Here is a 22,164-nt window from a genome sequence, read left to right as displayed (position 1 = left end):
ACAGAAGCCTAAGTATATTTCAAATTGTTGGAAAGCAATTATTTCTTCTCTTAAGAGTTTTTCACAGTTCAAATCACTAGACTCTATGACAGAAATGTATGAGACAAAGAAGCCTACAGGAAAAAAGGTTATTAAGTTATTAGCGGCAAACCCGCAAACGAGTCAGAATGGATCAAATCTCTTGTGAGGTTGCTTTGAAAGCATTTCTTCAGTTTACCACAGGTAGTGATGTAATTGCAGTGACAGAAATAACTGTTTCCTTTAATGCACTTGATGGGGCACATTGCAGCCCCATAGCACGTACTTGTGGACCTGTTTTGGAAGTACCTACAACTTATCAGTCCTATAATGAGCTAGCAGAGGAATTTTCAAATTTAACATCAAATAAAGAAGCGTGGGGCTTTACAATAGTTTCAGCGTTTCATATACATGATGACACCATAGTTGATATTTCAGGTAACTGTTGACGACGATCAGTACAAGTTAACACAAGTATGTCAAACATCCAGTATTACAAACTATAATGCCCCATTCACACCAAGGCTTAAACACGTTTAAATGCTGTTTAGTTAAGCACAGTTTAAAATTGTTTCCTTCATAAAAGCTGCTTTCGGCTTTTTGTCGACTACAGATTTAGCACAAATGAAAGCATAAGTTAAAGTTTACTTGAATCCTATGTCAAAGTCAATGGTTCAGCTTTCTGTTGAAAATTTTCCGGCATTTTGTTAAACCTGGTTTAATTAAACATGTTTTGTTGGTGTGGATGGAGCTTAAGATAAGATTACTTTCAATTGTTAACCCTTTAAGTCCCAGGAGTGACCAATATCAAATTTCTCTCCAGAATATTCAATACTTGATCAAAGGAGAAGGTTACGATCTTTCAATAAATTATCCATCTATTATATAAGAAAATGTATGGAGATCAACAAGGAGTATTTGTACCTGGACTCTGGGGCTTAAGATTAAGATTGTTGACATTTTCATAAATCATCACACAATGATATTGTTGCATCTCATTCCATTATGAGGGGGTTTTCGTCTGTTATGACCAGGCGGTCTGCAAAATTATGGGGCGTTTTAGGGTTTAATATAATATAAGGGGTTAGTCTGTTTGTTTGTTTTGGAGGACCTAAGAAATAATAATTCTTCGGAAGAGATAACAAGAGATTTTGCCAACCCTTCTCCCCTGGTCATTTGTAATGAAAGCGCCTGTGTTAGTATTGTTTTGGTTCTTATGTCATTGGTGGATATCATTGCTTCAGTATGATCAAAGAAAGAAAGCAAATTCCCAAGTTGCTCATTTACTTGAATCTTGTTGACATTGTCCAGTTGAAATTCACTCATCACATTCTCGTTCCTATGAGTACTTCCAAGAAAACAACTTTTGCTGGCAAAAGACAGCTCCTTTTTTTAGATATACTTGTAACCAATGATGATGGATAATTTTAACGTTGAGTCCGATGGGTACCTTTTTAGTTTTACTTGCACAGTAGTGAAATGGAAAATACAAGGGATTAATCAGTCACGGCTATATGGTCATGGCTATATGGTCATGGGTGTATGAAGCTGCCCCTATTGATATCGCACAGCTCTTTCTTGTTCGTTAAACATCACCTATGTTAGCAATTTCAAGGAGTTCTTTATACAGAGAGAGTCCCTCTACAATACTGTGGGGCAGCTGCAACTCAGTGTTTTCTCGTACATATTCAAAGTACTTTTGGTAGATGCTTTTCTCCTCTTCATAGGTCATGTTCTCGCTCATAGATTGGATCTCATCATCCAAGATCGGGTGAAGTAGACCATCTACTCCTCTATGCAGCTCTGGGAGCAAGAATAGTTCATCCGGTCTCCCACTGATAGTGTCATGCCTAGAGCCCCTTATTAAATGTGTGTTCCAGTGTTCTTTAACTTTATCCTGGTCATCTTAAAGTAATTGAAAAAAGCAGAACCAGAGGCATGCCATTTGAATCTCATTTCCAGGGTTAAAGATTTCCTTTCCCATAGGGCTTTTGAAGAAGTTAATCCACTAAACAGACCTGTTTCTTCTGTAAAACGCCCACCAGCCCTCAATCCTTTGGTTCGCCGCAGATGACCCATACTTGTGCGCTTCTGCATCTTGTTGAAATGCACATTGCATTGCTGTCATTCCGCCATTTTCTGTTCCACAGTCAGTCCTCACTTTCACTGGACAGCCCCCTAGCTCTGCAACACAGTTCAATTACAGATTGGCAATAATTTCTGGATGGTTGTTTGACCTTGTGACTGTAAGCCACGTTATTTTTCGACTCCAGCCATCAATACACCCATGTAATGAAAATCCATAAGGTTCTAATTTGTCGTATCCATCGACGTACCATGTGTAGTTTGGACCAAACGAGAAGTAACTTCTTCTTTTAAGGCTTTTTGCCTTTCTTTGTTCACATTCTTCTGGATCCATTTCCCTCATAAGTTCAGCTACAACATGTCTAGGAACTTGAATATATGCCACGTACTTCTATATCCACCTTGGTAGCCTGGGCCACTTAGCTGATTCATTATGGAGCTTAAGCAACCACGACGACCGGGAGGATGCGACGGCAAGTAAACGCGGAGGGACTGGAACGAGAACGTCGTTTTAGGCGGGAAAAAGAAACTTAAAGTGCCCATAACGGAATTTTTTTATTTTCTTATCTAAATCTAAACATCACCCGAAGAACTTCCGCCAAACAATTTTTCGATTTGCATAAAACGCGAATTTTTTTTATGAATTTTACAAACCTTTGAAATTCTATTTTATTGCGGTCAATCCGCCCCGCTGATAAGAATGCCGACGGGCTCACTATAGGGCCCCGTGACATAGTCTGTGACGTAGATTCAGGAACTCTCGTGTCTATGCACTCACTTGACCTTCAGTAAAGTCCGTTCGCGGCAGAAAGAAAATCGTCAGATTCACCGGTAGGAAGAAAAAAATTAGCTCCAAATAAGTATATTCCACGGCAGAAAACGTACCTGACACGGAAAGTGAGCAAACCGCTGAAGAAAGCAGCTAGGACGAATTCGAAAGCGTCGAAGTCGAGGCGATAGATGGCGTCCACGAAACAAGTAATACGTGTGAAGATGATGATTTACTTGAACCGTACACGGACGAGCCGATAGCAGACGAAGAATGGCTAAAAAGATATCACAGGGAACAAGAGGAGAAGCGACGACTCGAGAAAGATTTAACGAAACGCTTGGAGAATAGAGTGCGTGTTAGTGGATGGTAAAGTTCTCACCTTGCATTTTGCATACGCGCTCTTCATTATCATCTGCCAAAACTATGGCCAAGTACTCACATACATTCGAACGAATTATTTTCCATGTAGGTGTACTTGTAGTAACTGTAGCCGTGATCTGCTAGCAAATATCAGCAAGTGCTACTGCTGCAAGGAACTCGAAGGCAATTGGGAAGCGCTGACGGACTAGCGACATTGTTCTCGCGGAACTACAGGAAGGACACGTGTTGAACTGTGACAATAATAGCTTGTTCTCGTTCTCTGAAATTTCGGCCGTAAATTTAATTGTAGAATGGAAGTTGCTAGCTTGTTCAATGAACAGGTTAATTTCCTTTTTGTCACTGTCCCACAGTGAAAAAATGTCATCAATAAAACGTTTCCATTCTATTGGTTTTGTTTTGCTTTGACTTAATTATTACTTTTGTTTCAATATCGGCCATATGTTTGCAGACGCAACGGCCATTTTTGTACACATTGCAGCCTAGTCCATGGGTCTGAAGATAATTGTTTCCAACAAATTGGAATGAATTTTCCCGAAGAATAAGTTTAAGTATTTCGTTGAGGTAGTGTGACGGTATAGGAGGGTTATTGCTGTGGAATGCCTCGTATGCTTTGCATATTGTTGTAATTCCCTCCTCCTGTGGTATATTTGTATACAAGCTTGTTACATCCATTGATACTAAGATAGTATCTTGAGAGACCTTGGTCTTTCCTATAAAGTTTACGAAATCCATTGTATCTTTTGGGCGCATACGTCTTGCGAAATGTTCGAAGTCTAACAAGAGTTGGCGTCTAATGTAATTCGCGTCTGTCACCGGTGTCGGGACAAACTTGAGCCCTTTAGAAATAACGCTAACAGGCTGTCACTAAGTTGTTGGTTTGAAAAATTCTTTATGAATTTCTCGTGTTTTCTCTTTGTGTCTCAATCCGTTTTTTAGCCAATTTTTTTCTGTGCTCTTTGCGCTTGTTATTTGTTTTGTGCCCTTTTTTATTTTGAGACCCCGTTGTGGTGGTTAGGTTTTCAGTGATAACACTGTTTTACTTTTCAACATTTTTATTGTTTGCAGAATTCTGCAACACATGTGTGTACAATATTTGTTTTGTGCCCTTTTTTATTTTGAACCCCTGTTGTGGTGGTTAGGTTTTCATAGATAACCCTGTTATACTTTTCAACATTTTTATTGTTTACAGAATTCTGCAACACATGTGTGTACAATATTTGTTTGAGCTCGTTGAATTCTTGCTGCAGTTTATCTACCTTATCTACATCGTGGTTTACAATGTTTTCTGAGTTCGCCGAGTGCGACTGTTCTCGCATCGATCTATTTACATCAGTGCTAGCATTTGTGCTAGTATTTTTTGAGAGCTTGGTCTCAACGAAACTTCGCAGATCTCACGATCTATGAGAATATATACCCAAACAATAACGCCATATTTTATAAAACTTGTGACTGAGTTAACAGTGAGGTCAAACTATAAACCTCAGAAGTTTACAACGCTTAGAATGTCACAAGCGGGTGTGAATATTTATCGAAAGCTTACCATTCGCTTTTCCCTGCTCCTCTTCGAAGGTGGCTCTTGGTCTTCGTCTTCCTTTCGCTTAGCATGTTTTGAAGGATAAACACAAACGCCGATGTCATCCTACTTCAGTTCACGTTTTAAGTTTAAACCTGAATTCATCAGCCTTGTGAAATCCTCGTCATTGAAGTGCATCGAGCACAAGGACGAGGTCTTTCCAGGCGTCCACATCTTCCTCCGATCCAGCATAAAATCGATCCATTTCTTTGCCTCCTCAGTCTTTGCGGGCATGTGGTGCCAAAGAAAGGAATCCTGTGCATGCTTATTCTCTTCGCTTCGTCTTTGATGTTTCCACATCTCGCTGCAACACATCTTTCCGACATTTTCGAGAAACGTGCAGAAATACCGCGGCTTGTTCAGTTTCAGTGAGATTCGGAGAAAGGCTGAAGTCACGTGTTCCTGAATTACGTCACAGCTCTTGCTAAACCGAGAGGAGACTAATGCGAATGGTGGGCCAAAATGGCAGCAAATTTGAACGTCTTATAAAATTCATTAAAAATTCGTGTTGAATGCAAATCGAAACATTTTTTCACTGAAGTTCTTAGGGTGATGTTTAGATTCAGATGAGAAAATAAAAAAAAAAATTCCTTTCTGGGCACTTTAAGCAGGGAAGTTTTAAAGGACGAGTACGTTTGAAATCTTCGTTCAGTTTCGCTTCCATTCAAGAAATGACATCGTTTAGAGACGTCCAAAATCTATGTCTTCTTAGTCATGGATTCGATTTCATTAACGATGAGGAATTTTTGATACTCTACGACCTGTTTTAGCCGAGAAACCCGGACTTCCCTTACGAAGCTTACCCGAAATTTGACTTAGATGAGATGGTCGAGTCAGAATGTCTTGCTGAATTCCGATTCAAGAAAAGAGATATACACTTACTTGCTGATGTTCTGGAAATTTCTGAAACCAAACGATGTGATCAAAGGTCGATTTCTGGTGGTATAGAGGGCTTATGTATGCTGTTGAGGCGGTTATCATATCCTTACAGATACGGAGATATGATTCTGAGATTCGCTAAGCCAATTCCTGTAATCAGCATGGTTACAAATATTTTGATCGACCACGTATATGATATACATGGCCAACGGCTAACCCACTGGAATCTTGACATCTTGAATCCCGATTACGAGACGTACGCAGCAGCCATCACTACAAGAGAATCACCTTTAAACAACTGCTTTGGCTTCATAGATGGCACCGTAACGCAAATTGCACGACCGGGAGAGACTCAGCGGACACTGTACAATGGACATAGAAGAGTCATACTATATGGTGTTACCTAATGGATTAATTGGAAACATGAATGGTCCCGTAGGTGAGCTAAATTGCTCCTATTTGTTATATGAATTTGGAGGTTAAAATGTGTCTTCCTATGTAAATAACAAACATTATTTATTGTAACTGTTTTGTCTCTTCCGTTTGTTTCAGAAGGAAGAAAGCACGATGTATCAATGCTTGCAGATTCAGGACTGTTGCAAGACCTACAGCAGTACGCCTTTTCCCATGGTGGTCAACCGATGTGCCTCTATGGGGACCCCGCCTACCCCCTTAAAGTACATATTCGGAGGCCATTCAGATTTGGAGTTATAACAGATCAAATGAAGGCATACAATACTGCAATGAGTGCTGTAAGGTCTTCCGTTGAATTGCTATTTGGGGATATTATAAACTATTTTGAGTTCTTGAACTTCAAGAAAAATGTAAAACATTGGGAAAATGTATGTCGTTTCTGCTCTGCTGCAGAACGCCCTTAACTGTCTTTATGGCAACCAAACGGCCACCTTTTTTGTCTCGACTCACCAACAATGGAATGATATTTCTCTTAATAAGTCAATGAAATGTTTATTTCTTTTTGAAACAGAACAGCTCTTACATCAAAAGGAGAGCATGTAACATTTGTCTCTAGCAATAGTAGTAACAACTTATAATATACTTATAGTAGTAAGAACTTATTGTAAACATTTCTGTATTGTATAGACACAACTCTGAAATGCGATTCGAATCCAAGGAATCCACCCCCAATAGTGGAGTTTTTGGATTCAATTTCAATCCAGATTCGGATTCTCCGTTCCTTTATCCATTTGATCGCGCTCACGCGAAATGCTCCTTGGGAATTCATCATGGCGTCCAACGGATCAAACTCCACAGGTGCGTGTTGTGCTGTTGTTTGAGTTTGTTTTCAAACGAATATTTCCGTGGGATAGAAATAAAATTGGTCTTAATGACTTAAATTAGCTCGTCATTCATTTATTCAGTCCCCGAAAATAACATAATGCATCTTGTCGTGCAGGTTCGTCCTACATGACACCAGGTCGTACAGAAATTATGACATGCGAAAATCCAAGATGTGTAAAGGAATTTTCTGGACGCGGTCCCGGATTGTACGAGCTTGGAAATGGTGCATGTGCTTTTTATTCCAGTACAGAAACATGCTGTAGCTGTACATGCGAACAAGAGCTAGAGAAATTACAGAAGTTAGAATTGAAAATTCGTAAGTCTTATGTATAGATGTTAGTTGCTACCAAAGTAGATTCCATTTTGTCATTGTTTGTTCTGACATCGTAAGTTAAAAATTCATTTCTAAATTAAGCTCAACAGCGAGAGCTTATTATGATGATTATTGGATTACGTTACGCTTAATTGAATTTTGCCTGAAGTTCACCACATTGTGAATATATAACCCTTTGAATTTGTTTTCCAATAAATTAGAAGACAGGCCAGATTCCAAACTATGCATATTCGTGGTATTAACTATCGATCGAATCTCAAAACAATTTGAAAGAAGCTACCTCGCTGAAATTGTTTGACTGCTTTCTCATTTACGATTTCGATTTAGAGTGAATATTCTCAGTCTTTTCTCATACAATTAGTACACCTTTTGCCCTTTATTATCAGGAAATAAATTTTCATTAGCGCGAAAACATTGGTCATTAAAATTAATGTATAATCAGTTTAACTAGGAAATGAAACATTTCAATTTGTGGCATAGTCGTTAAGGAGTTTTGCATCAAAAAGAAGATTCATTAAGCCCAATTAGAACAGCGTTTTATCGAAAACAACATTCTTTAGTGCGAATGAAGATTCATTAACCTAGGGTTAACGTTCCATTGCGCAAATAAAATTTCAACTACAACAGCTTTTTAGTTACGTGGTTTCTGACTTATTTCCCAATTGGTTTATATGGATGCTTAAATTTAAAAACGATGCTGTGCATGTGCACACTGGTTTCGCAGTAATGGAGCACAGAGTTCGTCGAAACCGTATCCCAATTGAGCATAGTGAAAGGATAGTTAGGGCGTTTGAAGATCCCCACAAGAAGAGGAGAAACGTGAACACGATAATTGCCAGAAAATGTGCAGCGTGGTTTAGGTTTATGCAGACTTACATATACCACGATGTTTGAATGGGGAGTTGATTGAAGGATAGAGCTAAGACTTGCTTTTTTGTTACGCTGACTGTATCTCTGTTGTAATGAATTTTTTTCCTCGTTAAAGAACATTAAGAAGCGTCTAATGTTTGATCATTCTTTTGAGAGTTTGTTATTTCCATTCAATTGAACTGATATTCGCATTAATGAACGTTCTTCTCTATGTAAAACGCCTTATTGACGACACCGAAAATTAAAACGTTTGTCTATTTTCATACTATGATTACACATTCGCTGTAATGATTTAATTTTCAACACTAATGAAAATGTATTTCCTGATAATGAAGGGCAAAAGGTGTAAAACCTACCTAAAATAACTTTATATGAACACTTTGGCGATGTCTGGTCATGTCTCAATAATAATTGAAATTGTTTACCATTAAGGTTTCTTTTTTCTACTTTAGATGACTCATATTCAACCCTTGATGCAAGCGCCATAGAAACACTGACAGCTAGCACTCCAAAAGCCGAACGTACGTCCACTGGAAAGTGGACCCGTGAAGAAGTACTCTGTCTTCTTCAGTTGTACAAAGATCACCAAAACGACTTGAGGGATCCAAAACAGAAAAAGAGAATGGTGTGGGAAATGATCTAGCAGGGTTACAACCATTCCTCAACAAAATGCGAAGTCAAATCTAAGAATGGCTTTCCACAAATATGGACCAAGTGGTGGCACAAGTCAAAAAATCGATTTCGTTCATATTTTGCTCAGTATAGGTAGTCCCTAGTGAGAAACATACTGAGCCGTAGTTAGTCTTTACAAATACCGCTTCCTTTCGCGTAAATATGCGAAAAACGATTTTGACTCAGTTGAGCTCAAAGTCCGCTTCCGGCGGGATGGAATTTTCCTTAACCCTTTCCTGCCCAAGTGAAATGGCGAATTTTTCTAAATCGCTAACTATGAACTGGGAGACCACATGTGATATACCATATAAAAGGTATTTTCTGGAGTATGTTATAAATCACACCAACAGAGATGGAGGAGGTCACATATAAGAGTGAGAAAAGCCCAAAACGAAAGAAGAAAAACACTGAAAAAATTCCTATTCGTTGTACATACTGGGTATCCCCCTAAACTATAGCTTAATGTACAGCTCTCAGTGCATTGCTTGTTGAAAGATATCAACTGGACCCTTAACGTAGAAAGGAAAAAAAATCCAAAAGTTTGAGGGGTGCTAAATCAAGTCTCATATAGGAGGGGGGCATGATTTTATGCCTTCAATTTATAGATCTTTCAAAGATCTTTTGGTTGTGCAAATTTCACACAAACTGACCAAATACTGAGCTCATAATTGTGTCTTGCGCCATATGGCTCTCTTGGGCAGGAAAGGGTTAACTTTCGACGACTCGCGTATCAATCCACAGAGTGTTACTAACCTTGCCAAATGCCATTTATTGCCTTATTAGGACTTCTTCTTCTGTTTCACGGAAAAACATTTAAAACCTAAGTTACTTTTCCGTCCGAAATAGGTTAAGAATAGCATGCTATAAATGCAAATTTTCAGCAACCACATTTTAGCACTAAAACATTCCCAATTTTACCCATGGGCGATAACTTAGATTTCCCTATAATGACTTTCTATGGCTTCACTGTATACCTATTGATCATAATATAAAAACAAAGCTCTGGGTAAATGAAAATAAATGACCCGCTTGGCTTCAGATTTATCAGCATTTTCTTGAGATTTGGCGATCGAAGCGCAAAAAAGATGGCGTGACACATTGTCACGGGTTCATAGGTTCACAGGTTCACGGGTTCACACAGTTCACAGTTTTTCTTTTTAGAAAAAAATGAAGCGACATTTAAAAGGAAACATTACTTCATTCGCAGTAGAAAAATCTTTGGATCGAAAGTTCGGTTGCGTTACAGACCAATACATATTTCGGCTGCATTTCATAGATGGAAATTTCAGAGTATCCGTTCGCTCTGATGCGGAGTCCAGTTCGTTATTGCGTAATATTATTGTTTTAAAACAAATAATTGGAAAATTTCTTTTCCTCTTTCTTTATCACTGCCATGAATAAATTAAACTAGAAATAGGTAAAACGCAGCAGTTTTACTCATCCGTTGATCATAAGCGAGTTTTTTTAAGATCTCTGTAGATAAAGAAAGGGAAGAGAAATCACATTAAGGGTCCATCCCCGTTTTTAGAAACATTGTCTTTGGAGTTTTCCAATCTTCATACATCTAAACATGAGAGCTCGTGATGAGTGAATTATAGATTTGCAAAAACCGCGTGATTTACTAAGTAAATTAAATTTGCAAAAGAAAACACACGCACACAGAACGACAACAACAACAACAACAACAACAACAACAACAAAAAAACAAGACAGAATTCTGAACGTTTCTAACGGTAAAAGTAATAACAATAAAAGCCGTAACAAATTTAATGAAACCAAGATAGTGGCCAATACTCGTGTTATAAATAATGTTACTTTGCTGCGCTTTTTGATCCTGAAATATTCTTTGTGTGAAGAAGAACGTAATTAACTAATTAGATTTTTGGACGTCGTTACGTCGGATTGGTGAAAATCGTAATTGCATTTTTGGACCTATGAATAAATTGAATTATTATTATACCAGAGAAACAGTAAGGAACTGTAAACAAAACGGCGATCACGGAAGTTTGCTGTTTGTTCAAGTCGGTAGTTGGTGGGCCATGTTTTTCTTGATCGCAGAGACAGAACAAGGTCCAGAGAGATAGTACCTCTGTTGTCCTGTACAAAGCAAATTGACCAGTACAAGACATCTTATGGTTGTTAAGATATAGGGAACGAGGTTGAGCTTATTCTTGCCCGTTCGGCCATGTTTTCAATGCCAGAAAACATCAAGACGATGACGATTTGTCCTTCGCATAGATCACGCCTTGAACTTGGTTGGGTGCGGGGTACCGACAGGTGTCGAGTACCTGAAACGATATCAAAGCACAAAAACGTGCGAAGCAAATTTCCAAAAGCCGAAAGAGGAATTACGAAAATGTTCTCACAGGTTATCCTTAGAAGAACTAGACTACTACTTCCTGTGGGTTCGGGTATGTATTTCTGTTTTACTGATATTATCGTTTCTTCCATAAATCGAAATGTTTATCTAAAGAGGCTGCTTTTATTGACAGGTGCGTGTAGATCATGTAGGGGAATCTTGCAGTCACTTTGTGAAGAGCAGACGCTGCTGAAAGAACCGACCGCGAAAGGCATTGCCACTCCGGTACAAACTACTATGTTGGTGAGAAGACGATTCATTTTACGTAATTTTAATCACTGGACATAAGTGCAACTTCAGATTCTAACTGGAAAAACTGAAAAAAAAAAAAAAAAAGAAAAAGAAAAAGAAAAAGAAAAAAAAAAAAAAACAACGCTTGGCCAGGGACGGCAGAGCCTATTCTTAACTAGAAGGACTTGGAAACTAGCGCGAGTTTGTAGGGGGGTCTAGGACCACCCTCTCCCAGAAACTTTTGAAGTCTGAATGTCGTCCTCGCAAAAAGTGGGGGAGAGGGCTTTCCCTGTCGGCTCGGGGTATGTGACAAACTCGGTAACATGTAGAAAGTGTTTACACACTAGTAATTGCTCTATGTCTAATTGTGATTACTTGAGCATTCCAGGAAAACGGGACGTCGCGTACTTCTTAGAATATGGTTTAAACAACTTTCTAAAATTCGGGAAAATGTTTTTTATTATGGTATTCAAGAATTCGAGATTACACTGGGTGGGGGAGTTCAGGTGAAACGAGGAGGGAGGAGTTGGATTCAAAGCGTTTGAGGTGTTCGCTGGGCTGAAGAATTTTACCACTTCATCGCAAAACGCAAATCACACCTCATTTAAGAAAAATGTAGGAGGGTAACAAAATGCAACAAAGGATTCAATTAAATGAGTTTCTAGCTGCCCAGTACCAATCTGCAAAGATTTTTATTCTGAAAAGAAGTAAAGTTGGAAAATAATCCCCTTTAAATAATCAATATTTTCACTAGCGACTATCTCTATCTCATTATAATTTAAACTCTTCTCCTCCTCGTCTTCCTCTCCTCCCCTTTTACCAAGCAGGGGTGAATAGCTTGCTTCGTCTTGGTGAACTATTTTCAACTATTTTTAAGTTCAAGTTCCGTTGAGGTAATGAGCGCTCCATTCACACTGCACAAGTTGGAGGCCGATACACCTATCGTCGGGAGCATATATTTGCCATCAAACTCGGAGAGCCTGCAAGGTTCCTTTCAACAGAGCACTCCAATTGACAAGTCAAGATCTACACTCAACAAGTTACAAATTTCAAGGGACATAAGTCCAATTCGTTCTTCCTTACAAATCCCTTGGAGCGAAGCCAGTGAAAGGACGAAACGTTACTATGTTAAGAAGGCGAGAGAGACTGTTGTTGCATCACTGGAGGTCATAGCTGGTGAAGATTCTGGTAATTTATGGCATACCCTAGTCTCCTCAAAGGAAATCAGTCAACGCTTTCCTTCAGAAGCCGATGGCGAGAAAAATGGGGACAGCGCTCTACTGGAATCACTAACAGAATGCTACAACAGTGCTACTCAGTGGGAGACACGCTGAATCATCGCTGAAAAGCTTCTTTCACCAACTAGCTTCAACGAATTTTGTATAGCTGTAAGGGGGCTTCCTGTAGTTATCTAGTGCATCATTGTACGGAGGCTACCTTTAGTTTATGTAGTCAAACATTGTAGGAGGCTTCCCGCAGTTTACGTAGTGCATCATTGTCAGGCCACTTTGTGTAGTTTTATGTAATGTGTTTTTGTCAGAAGCTTAGTGTACTCCATGTACAGTAGCGAATATTTCGTGTAAAAACATTTTGTCATCAACAACAATAATACGTACTTTATTCAAAAAAAGTAGACTACAGACCTGCCAACTCTCACGGTTCTGCCGTGAGTCTCACGATTTTTTGTCATTTCTCACGGTCTCACGACAAGGCTCCCAAACTCACGGGTTTTGGGGAAAAATCTTTCTGAAATGAAATAAATTAAGTTGTTTAATAAAAATGGAATATTTACGAGGAATGCAAGTGCCATAAAGTGATAAACTAATAAAGAAAAACACTGTACTTACTATTTTTTTGGTACCGAGCGGTGATTTTTGCTTGTGTTCAATAGCTTACCGTTTTTCTCCGCGTCTGTCCGCCATTTTGAAAGGGGAGTACGCCCTGGGAATGAGGTTGTTGTCTAGTTCCCAGGCGTCTCCTAGACTGGACCTCGTTTCCATGCTGAGTTTCCCAGTAGTCCTCGTAAGTTCAGCGCGGGAAAGCGATCGCAATCGTATCAACATGGCGAAAAGAGTTGGTGATTGTTCAATAGAAGATTTAAATTCTGACAGTGCAATGGACCGGGAAGAACCAGCTGAAAAGATTGGCCGAAAAAATAACGGAGCAGCGAAATATCGGATAAAGTACAACCCCTCTTGGGCCAAAGAATACCCTGTCAAAGCAGTTGACAATGACCGATATTCATATAGCTTCTTTTGTATGTCATGTGGTAAATCTGTTAGCTGCCACCATCAAGGACTCCGTGATGTAAAAGTGCATTGTGGGCGAGAAATACACAGGAGAAGAGTTGAAGATGAAAAAAAGAGTCATTCTATACGAAGATTTCTTTCAAAACCTGTGAATTCTGGAAGCAATGTTATTAAAGCTGAGGTTCTGATAACTAACTATAATAGTACAACGCAACCTGCCAATTGCAACAGCGGATCATTTGGGCCCTTTGTTCGAGGAAATATTTCCTGATAGTAAGATTGCAGCAGCCTAAGCCTCACGACGCACGAAAACTTCAGCAATATTAAACGTTGCCCTGGGTCCCCACTGCCACAATTTAGTGGATCATTGCAAAAGCCATCCCCTCAGTCTGGGTATCGGGTATAGATGGTTCAAATGACACAGGATTGAACAAGATGAACCCTGTAACTATCCGTATATTTGATATAAATCGATCCAAAACGGTCACAAGTCATTTTTATGATATGTGTGTTACCAGTGGGGTTGATGGCGGAAAAGCTGCAACCATTTTTGATGTTATGGATCAAAAAATCACAGATGAAATGCTGTGGCTGAATGCTATTAGCTTAAGTGTGGACAATACCAATGCTATGATTGGATGCAAGAATTCTGAAGGGACTGCCGCTGGCCACATACTGAGGACTCGTTAGGACCGCTAACCTGTGCTAGTCAGCCATATTGTTTCAGACACTCGAACTCATTTACGTGATCAATTATCTTGCGAATCACACTTATTATCGTAAGTCTATTATATTGTGTTTCGTTTAGCTTTATAGTTCGCGTTACTTAGTGTATGTATATTGTGATTTATCCTGTAGATCTGTTTCATCGTTGTAATTAATCCAAGTCAATCGAGGAGTTCGCTTCATGAAACAGATGATTGTGTCATCATGATAGTCGTCGAATGCTCCGTGCCCGACTGCACATTCGCAACAGAGGATGTCTCTGAGGCCTTGGCAATTGCCCTCATCACAAATCACGACCTGGCCTACTGCATCCCGGCGCCAACAGCACCTCCAGCACTCACAACAACCGGTGGCCAGAGACTAGAGGGGCCGAAAGTAAACATCGGAGTCATGATAGAAGAGTGGAATGTCTTCACGAGATGCTGGGAGGTTTTCAAATCAGGCTCAGGCATCAAAGATGCCTCGGCGCCCTCCCAGCTCTTCCAGTGTGCAGGACCTGAACTTGAGGACAGCATTCTTAAAGCCAATCCAAATGCAGCTTCTGAGAACCTGACTGAGCTGCTGGCCACCATGCGCTCTTTAGCGATAATCCCAGTCGCCACTTGCATGCTACGTACAGAGCTTCTCCAGTTGCGGCAAGAACGTGATGAGCCCTTTCGTACCTTTACAGCAAGTGCGGGAGAAGGCAGAAACTTGTTCCTACACTACTTCATGCACCTGCGGCGCTTCGGTCAACTACACCGACCACGTCATCCGTGACGTCATCCTGAATGGCCTTTACGTCTCTGACATCAGGAGGGAAGTGCTGGGCATTGCGGGCATACTAGAGAAACCTGTAAACGAGGTCATCGCCTTGGTAGAAACTAAAGAGATGGCACGCAATGCCCTCCCCTCCCCTTCGCTCTCAGCTGTCTCCTCCTTCATAAAGCAGAAGACATCGCCACCAAACCACGCCCCCCGGCTGTCACATCACCTTTAAAACCTTCACGGAAGGAGCCTGTGGTGGGAATGAGAAACCCCACCAAATATGCATCGAATGCTACAGGGTCAATCACCGTAAAAAAGGTCACCAGCGTCAACCTCCACAGCGCCCGCTCCAGGCCCCAGGGGTACATGCCACAGAAACGGAGCCAATTTCACAGATAGCAGCATTTCAAACCACGAGTGTAGGACCCTCTCGAGCTTCCCAACGACGTCGTCTAACCCGGAAGGCGACCACACACGCCATCGTCACCACACCATTTACAGCGCGATTAGATCACCATATCTTCTCCAAGGGGAAGCGGAAAAGGGCTTGCTCTTGATCACCATATCCCTCTCCCGACCAGGAGGGACCGACAGTGGCATCTCTAACCTCCCCTCAGACATCCACGCTGAAGTATCCGCCATAGCCGACACTGGCACCCAATCAGACTTGTGGTCGTTATCCGACTTCATAGCCTGCGGTTTCTCTCGTGACCAACTACACCTCATCAGTCTCAGCCTATCAGCAGCTAACCGCTCGCCCATCGCGATAGAGGGAGCGTTCTTCGCAAAACTCGCTACACAGTCCAGCAGCGGGAACATTACAGCATGCCACTCGATGGTCTATGTGAGCAGTTCTGTCAAGGACATGTACCTGTCTTACGACTCACTACTAACCCTTGGTCTACTGCCGCATACTTTCCCATCCCTTGACAACTCCACTAGCACCCGTTTTGTAAGTGATACCTCTGACAAACAGCCACATGTTCCCAGTGTCTCACCAGACATCAACGCCATGAGGGCCCTCAATGAGGGCTGCCCGGAACCCACCATTGCGTGCAACACTATGTGCTTGTGTCCGCAGCGCGAAGCAACACCGCCACGTCCCTCCGAGCTGCCATTCTCCTGTATGCCAGAAAACAATGCAAAAATGAAAGCCTGGCTTCTTGACAGATATGCCTCATCCACTCTCAACACTTGCCCTCCTCCAGCGCTACCATGTATGGAGGGCCCACCCATAGCGATCCATGTTGACCCCGCAGCCACACCTAAGGCTTGCCACACACCGGCCAACATAACCCTCCACTGGCAGCAACCGGTGTACGATGACCTCCTGCGCGACGAAGCTCTTGGCGTCATCAAGCGTGTGCCTTACGGCGAACCCGTTACGTGGTGTCATAGGATGGTCATCACACGTAAGCATGACGGCTCACCATGCCGTACTGTAGACATCTCGCCACTGAACAAATTCTGTCAACGTGAGACTTTTGCCATGGAGTCGCCCTTCCACCTCGCCCGTCGCATCCCCAAGGACACTTGTAAGACTGTGACAGATGCCTGGAACGGCTATCACAGCGTTCCTCTGCGCGTTTCTGACTGCCACCTGACCACCTTCATCAAACTGGCGCTACACACGGGCACCTCAAGGCTTCCTGTCCTCGGGGAACGGCTACAATCGGCATTTCGATGCTGTCCTCACGGAGTTTGAGCGCAAAGAACGATGCGTAGATGACACAGTCCATTTTGACACAGACCTAAAACAACACTGGTGGAGGACCATCAACTTCCTTACCCGCGTTGGCCATGCAGGGATAGTGATCAACCCTGACAAATTCCAGTTTGCAGAGAGGAGCGTTGACTTCGCTGTGTTCAGAGTGTCTGATAGCACCATGGAACCACTCCCCAAGTACCTAGATGCCATAAAGGACTTCCCCTCTCCTACCAGTACCACAGATATCAGGAGTTGGTTCGGCCTGGTCAACCAGGTTTCCAACTACGCCCAGGTACGTGACTCAATGGCTCCCTTCAAGCCGTTTCTCAGCTTCCGTTGTAAATTCTCCTGGTGCCCTGAGCTCAAGGCAGCGTTTCAAGCTTCCAAGGCAGCCATCATTGCAGCCATCCGCCAGGGGGTAGAAATCTTCAACATGCAGAGGCGCACCTGCCTTCGCCCTGACTGGTCCAAGCGTGGAATCGGTTACTTCCTTCTTCATCAACCAGGGTTCATACAAAAAAATACAACCATTTTTCAAGGACTTTTCAAGGACCAAATGTGATTTTCAAGGACCCGAAACAGGAATGTAATTTCAGGGGTGGCAAATAAAAATAAATATACGTACATTCCAAACTAACAGGTTTTCAAGGTCACAAGTTTTTGCTCCATCATTTTCTCTAGGTTCTGCAGTTCACTTGTCTTTTCCTTGGAAGTTCTCCTGAGAGAATTTGATTGTGTCACAAAACTTATACTTCCAGTTGATTCAGCCTTCTCGGCCAAATTATCTGCTGACTTAACTAAAGAATCAATCTCTTCAGTCAATCTTCTCTTCTTTTCTTTCAGCTCCTCAATTTCATCCAACAAAGACTTCCTCTTTCGATTTTCTTCTTCAGATTTCTTGTTTTGCCTTTGTTGATCCAGATACCTTTCATATCGTTTTCCAGCTGAAGCACATGAGGTAAGCAAAGACTGGGTGATTGGTACATTCAAGATGCCATCAACTGCATTAATATGATCACACACAATTCGTTGCGCCACAAGTGATTGATTTGACAGATTCTCAACCTCAAGCTCCTTATTTACTGAGAAACCTCTCTCAACAGAAGCTTGACCATGAGAAAGGACTAAAAGGAGCTGCACGACTTGAAACAACTTCTGGTATGGCTCAGTGTTCATATAAGTGCTGAACAGTTCATCCAATCTGTCAGTACTGAGGTTGAAGTTAGAGAACTTCTCAGAACCAAACGCTGGGATGTTGTCCAGAAACCGAGTGTACTCCTGAATGAGGGCATCACAATCACTTTCTTTGATCCTTCTGACGGCCACAAGTTGGGACACTACCTTTTTGAACTTGGATATGCAGTGGTCTGCATCAGTAGCCATCTCTCTAGGATTCAAAGCACTCACATTTCTCACTAAAGAATACGAGATAGGGCATTTGGTCAAAACCTTCTGCAACAGTTCAATCAGAAAGGTCTTGCACTGCAGTCTGAATTCCAGAACTTGCTTTCCACTGGCTCCAGCAGATTCTTTTACTGCCTTTTCTGTTAAGAAACCAATGTCAACCTTTTTGTAGTTTACATGGATGCTGTTATTGGTGATGGCAAGTTTGACCAGCTTGTCAGCAGTTGAGGCTTCTGACAAAATGTCTTTCTTCACAAACCTTCGCATCAAAGATCTTATCAGGTTACTTAGTTCACTAGAAAGGAAGGGTACCAGAGGCTTGTCAGATTGAAAAGAAGCCAAAAATGGTTGAAGCTGCCCTGCTATACATTTGAAAAACTGCAACTTTGCTGTGATCAATTTGTCTTTGGTAGCCTCAACAATTGTTTCATATGGCTTGTTTCCTGGTGTTGTGATTTGCTTGGATTGAGCGGCTTTCACATACTTGAGTATGTCCTCCCAGATTTCTAGAGCTCTTTCACAAACAGGCTCATTCTCCAGCCACCTGTGGTTCACAAACTTGAGGGGCAACCTGGTGCTACCGGAAACCTTGAAGAAATCTTCCCGTCTTGCTGGTGAATCTTTGAAAAGGTAATAGAGGCTTGACAGCAATGCTTCCACTTTCCACTCTGTTGCAGTTGCTCCTGTTTTGAAGCTGTTGTGGACAGTATGAAGCCCACACGATCCAATGTTTATCAACATGAATTCATAATCATCTGATAGTTTCTTCCTCCTGTCTGTAAAAAACTTCCAATTCACGCTAGGACCATCCATACTGATTTGTGCCAAGTTACAAATAGGAAGTCCACTGTTCACCACACTCTCCTCAAAATGCTTAACCATATCATTAGCAGTAGCATGGCCCAAAAACTGTGAGCCAAAGTAACGTGTAATGACCTTGTTACCCTCCCAGAAACGAACATGAATGTCCATTTGTTTTGATTGACTTTTCTTGTTTAAGCTCTCATCAAAAAGAATTGTAAAATATCCTTTTACAGCTTTCATTAACATTTCTCTGAAGTGTTCGGCTAGACCAAAAACACAGATATAGGATGTTTTCCTTGAACCGCAAGTAAATTTGGCGGCTATTTGGCTGTCAGGAAACATGACACGAAAGATCTTCTCAATGTTTTCATTGGAATTATACGAACAATGACTCGAAATTGTTTTCAATGTCCACAATACCTCAGCTTTTAGAACATCATTCCTGCTGAAAAACTGAGAAACTGACTTCCCAGATGATGCTGCGTGATTCGTATTCATGGTGGGTGGCGGTGGAACGCTCATCATGGTATCTTCGTCAGTGTTCCCAGTATCCACATTTTTGCTATTTTGAGTTGCCAGGGAAGTGCTCATTTGACCAACAGATCCTTTCCCTTTCAAATATTGTTTCATTGTAGCTTCCCCGGTCGTGCTTCCATCCCTGATGTTCGTCTGATGTTTACTTCCCGCCATGTGTGAGCGTAATGCATTCTCACCCATTCTTGTTAAGTCGATAGTTTTGTTGCACATAACACAAAATGCTTTATGTAAATCGCCTTTAACTTGCCTGACCCATTTATATTCTGTCTTTGATAACCAACGAGTGTTAAAACAACACTTTCCTGGCATAATTTATTCCAGAATTGCCCACCGAAGCATACACCATAAAAACAACTAGAAAATACACGTGGCATGCGCAGGAGCATGAAATGTTACATACACAACCGCTGGTCAATTTGGTTTTGGCTCGCATTTGGACTCGCACTTGACTTGCTTCGTTGTTGTCCTTAGTTAGCTTATTTCACAGTGTTTGGAATTTTTTTTTTTTAGATCAGAAAAACAACAATAATGCAAACCAAATTTGCTTTCGACTCCACCACGTTTGAACGTTGAGAAAATTCAAGGACTTTTCAAGGACCTGTAAAGAAATTCAAGGACTTTTCAAGGATATATGGAGTTCAAGGACTTTTCAAGGACTCCCACTAAAATTCAAGGACTTTTCAAGACTGTGCGAACCCTGTCAACACTGCAGTTGCACCTCCGGCGTTCCAGACTGCTGCCTCGGGGGATGGAAAATCACACTGGCTGGTTCCCACTTCTTGAACTCTGCTGAACAGCGCTACGCAGCCATTGAAGGAGAAGCGACAACCTCCTCATAGTCACCGACCACACACCCCTTGTAAAGATCTTTGGTGACCTTGGTCTCTCCTTGCAACAGCTGCAGACGCCTCCCTGATCCCCCTCCTCACCTCCGTCAAACAAGGAAAACCAATTGCTGGTGACGACCCTACCCTGACAAACCTTCGGCCCATCTGCGAGTCTCTCTACGCAGCAGAGGGCATCCTACTTTACCAGGACCGCGTCGTCGTCCCCCCGTCCCTACGCCGTCGAGTCTTACAGAGTCTCCACGCCGCGCATCAAGGAACCTCATCAATGGAACAGCAAGCCTACGCTATCGTCTACTGGCCAGGGATGTCACAGGATATCCCCAACACTCGGGACGGGTGCACAGACTGCAACAGAAATGCACCCTCACAGGCAGCCTCTGCCCCTCTGCCGTCAACTCCACCGTTATCCCCATTTGAATCCGTCTTTGCAGACTTCTTTGACTTCAGAGGCTGCCACTACCTGGTCGTAGGTGATCGCCTTTCTGGCTGGGTGGAAGTCCTAAGTTCAACAGCTGGGACCACCCTTGCAGGTTCAGCCGCGCTGGTTCGTCATCTCCGTTCCTTCCTCCCTACCTTTGGCGTCCCGGAGGAGATCTCAAGCGATAGTGGCCCAGAGTTCATCGCTAAGAGCACACAGGATTTCCTATGCCTCTGGGGTGTACGACATTGCTTGTCCTTCGTCAGCTTTCCTCAATCCAATGGCCGAGCAGAAGTTGCAGTGAAAAGTGCCAAGCTTCTCCTGATGTCCAATACAGGCCCGACAGGCAGGCTCGACCATGATCGTTTCTTGCGTGCCATTTTACAGCTATGCAACACCCAAGACCCAGACTGCAACCTATCACCAGCGCAAATCATACTCAGCCGCCCCCTAAGGGACTCCCTCTCATTTGTAAACCGCCTAGAGAAGTTCTCGATCCCGCACATCAGACCCCTTTGGCGTCAAGCATGGGAGGCAAAAGAAGAAGCCCTTCGCAAATGCATCACTCGCACAACAAAGTCTCTGAAAACCCACTCACGCCCCCTCCGCCCTCTGTCCCTTGGCGATAAGGTCTTCTTGCAGAATCAACAAGGCCCCAACCCCACCAAATGGGACCGGTCAGGGGTAGTGGTGGAATCAGCCAGCCATGACCAATATCGTCTCAAGGTGGACGGATCTGGGCCAATCACACTACGCAACCTTCGCTTTCTGCGAGCCTAAACACCAGCTACGCCCTCTATCCGTCCACAACAGCCACCTGCCCACCAGCCCACCAGCAGTGCTGACCAGTGCCCACACCCACAGCCCCCTGTGCCACCACGACCTAATGCTGAGTCTAAGCGCACCACTGAAGCTAAGCTCAACGTACCAACTGCGGTCCTCCACCCAACACCAATGTCGCCCCTCGCTCCGGCACAGGATAACAGCCCCGTCCCCGACATACAGTCCCAAGACCCCCAGTTACCAGTAGGTGCTGACGAGGAGTCCCCAACGCCCATTACGCCACCTCAACTGCCGCTCGCCCCAGTTACACGGCCGCCCAAACGGTACGAACCAGAAACTGGACAATGGGTCACTTGAGTCCTACAACAGACACTCTACATTGTACCTGTTAGCGCAGTTCCGTCGCGCGAGTACCTTTTTTCCCATAAGGCCTTACGGCCAGGTGCAGTGAGCATGTGCTCAAAGAT

General features: G+C 42.5%; 1 protein-coding gene and 3 pseudogenes across 2 annotated transcripts; 3 read left to right on the top strand and 1 right to left on the bottom strand.

The window, feature by feature from the left end:
* The window catches only part of LOC146463029 (uncharacterized), a 3,792-nt pseudogene extending 3,325 nt beyond the window's left edge, over window positions 1–467 (top strand).
* Window positions 468–2,398: 1,931 nt separating this feature from the next.
* On the top strand, window positions 2,399–6,658 carry LOC146463028 (uncharacterized; annotated as a pseudogene). Its single transcript, XR_014857001.1, has 3 exons — window positions 2,399–2,638; window positions 5,438–6,147; window positions 6,261–6,658. The product of XR_014857001.1 is annotated as an uncharacterized LOC146463028 (transcript).
* A 7,994-nt stretch (window positions 6,659–14,652) lies between these two features.
* Window positions 14,653–20,487, top strand: LOC146463026 (uncharacterized; annotated as a pseudogene).
* LOC146463027 (uncharacterized) lies at window positions 17,415–19,966 on the bottom strand. Its single transcript, XM_085084900.1, has one exon. It carries the CDS (start codon window positions 19,955–19,957, stop codon window positions 17,537–17,539), a length of 2,421 nt encoding a protein of 806 aa, XP_084941026.1. The 5' UTR covers window positions 19,958–19,966; the 3' UTR covers window positions 17,415–17,536.
* Window positions 20,488–22,164: the final 1,677 nt, after the last annotated feature.

This window comes from Pavona decussata, unplaced genomic scaffold (genome assembly GCF_977016875.1).
Source record: "Pavona decussata unplaced genomic scaffold, jaPavDecu1.1 SCAFFOLD_181, whole genome shotgun sequence".
In the NCBI taxonomy this organism is placed as follows: Eukaryota; Metazoa; Cnidaria; class Anthozoa; order Scleractinia; family Agariciidae; genus Pavona; species Pavona decussata.
This window is presented reverse-complemented; position numbering and strand designations above follow the sequence as displayed.

Coding starts and splice junctions, on each gene's coding strand:
- LOC146463027 (XM_085084900.1), bottom strand. CDS start 19,957: ATGCCAGGAAAGTGTTGTTTTAACACTCGTTGGTTATCAAAGACAGAA.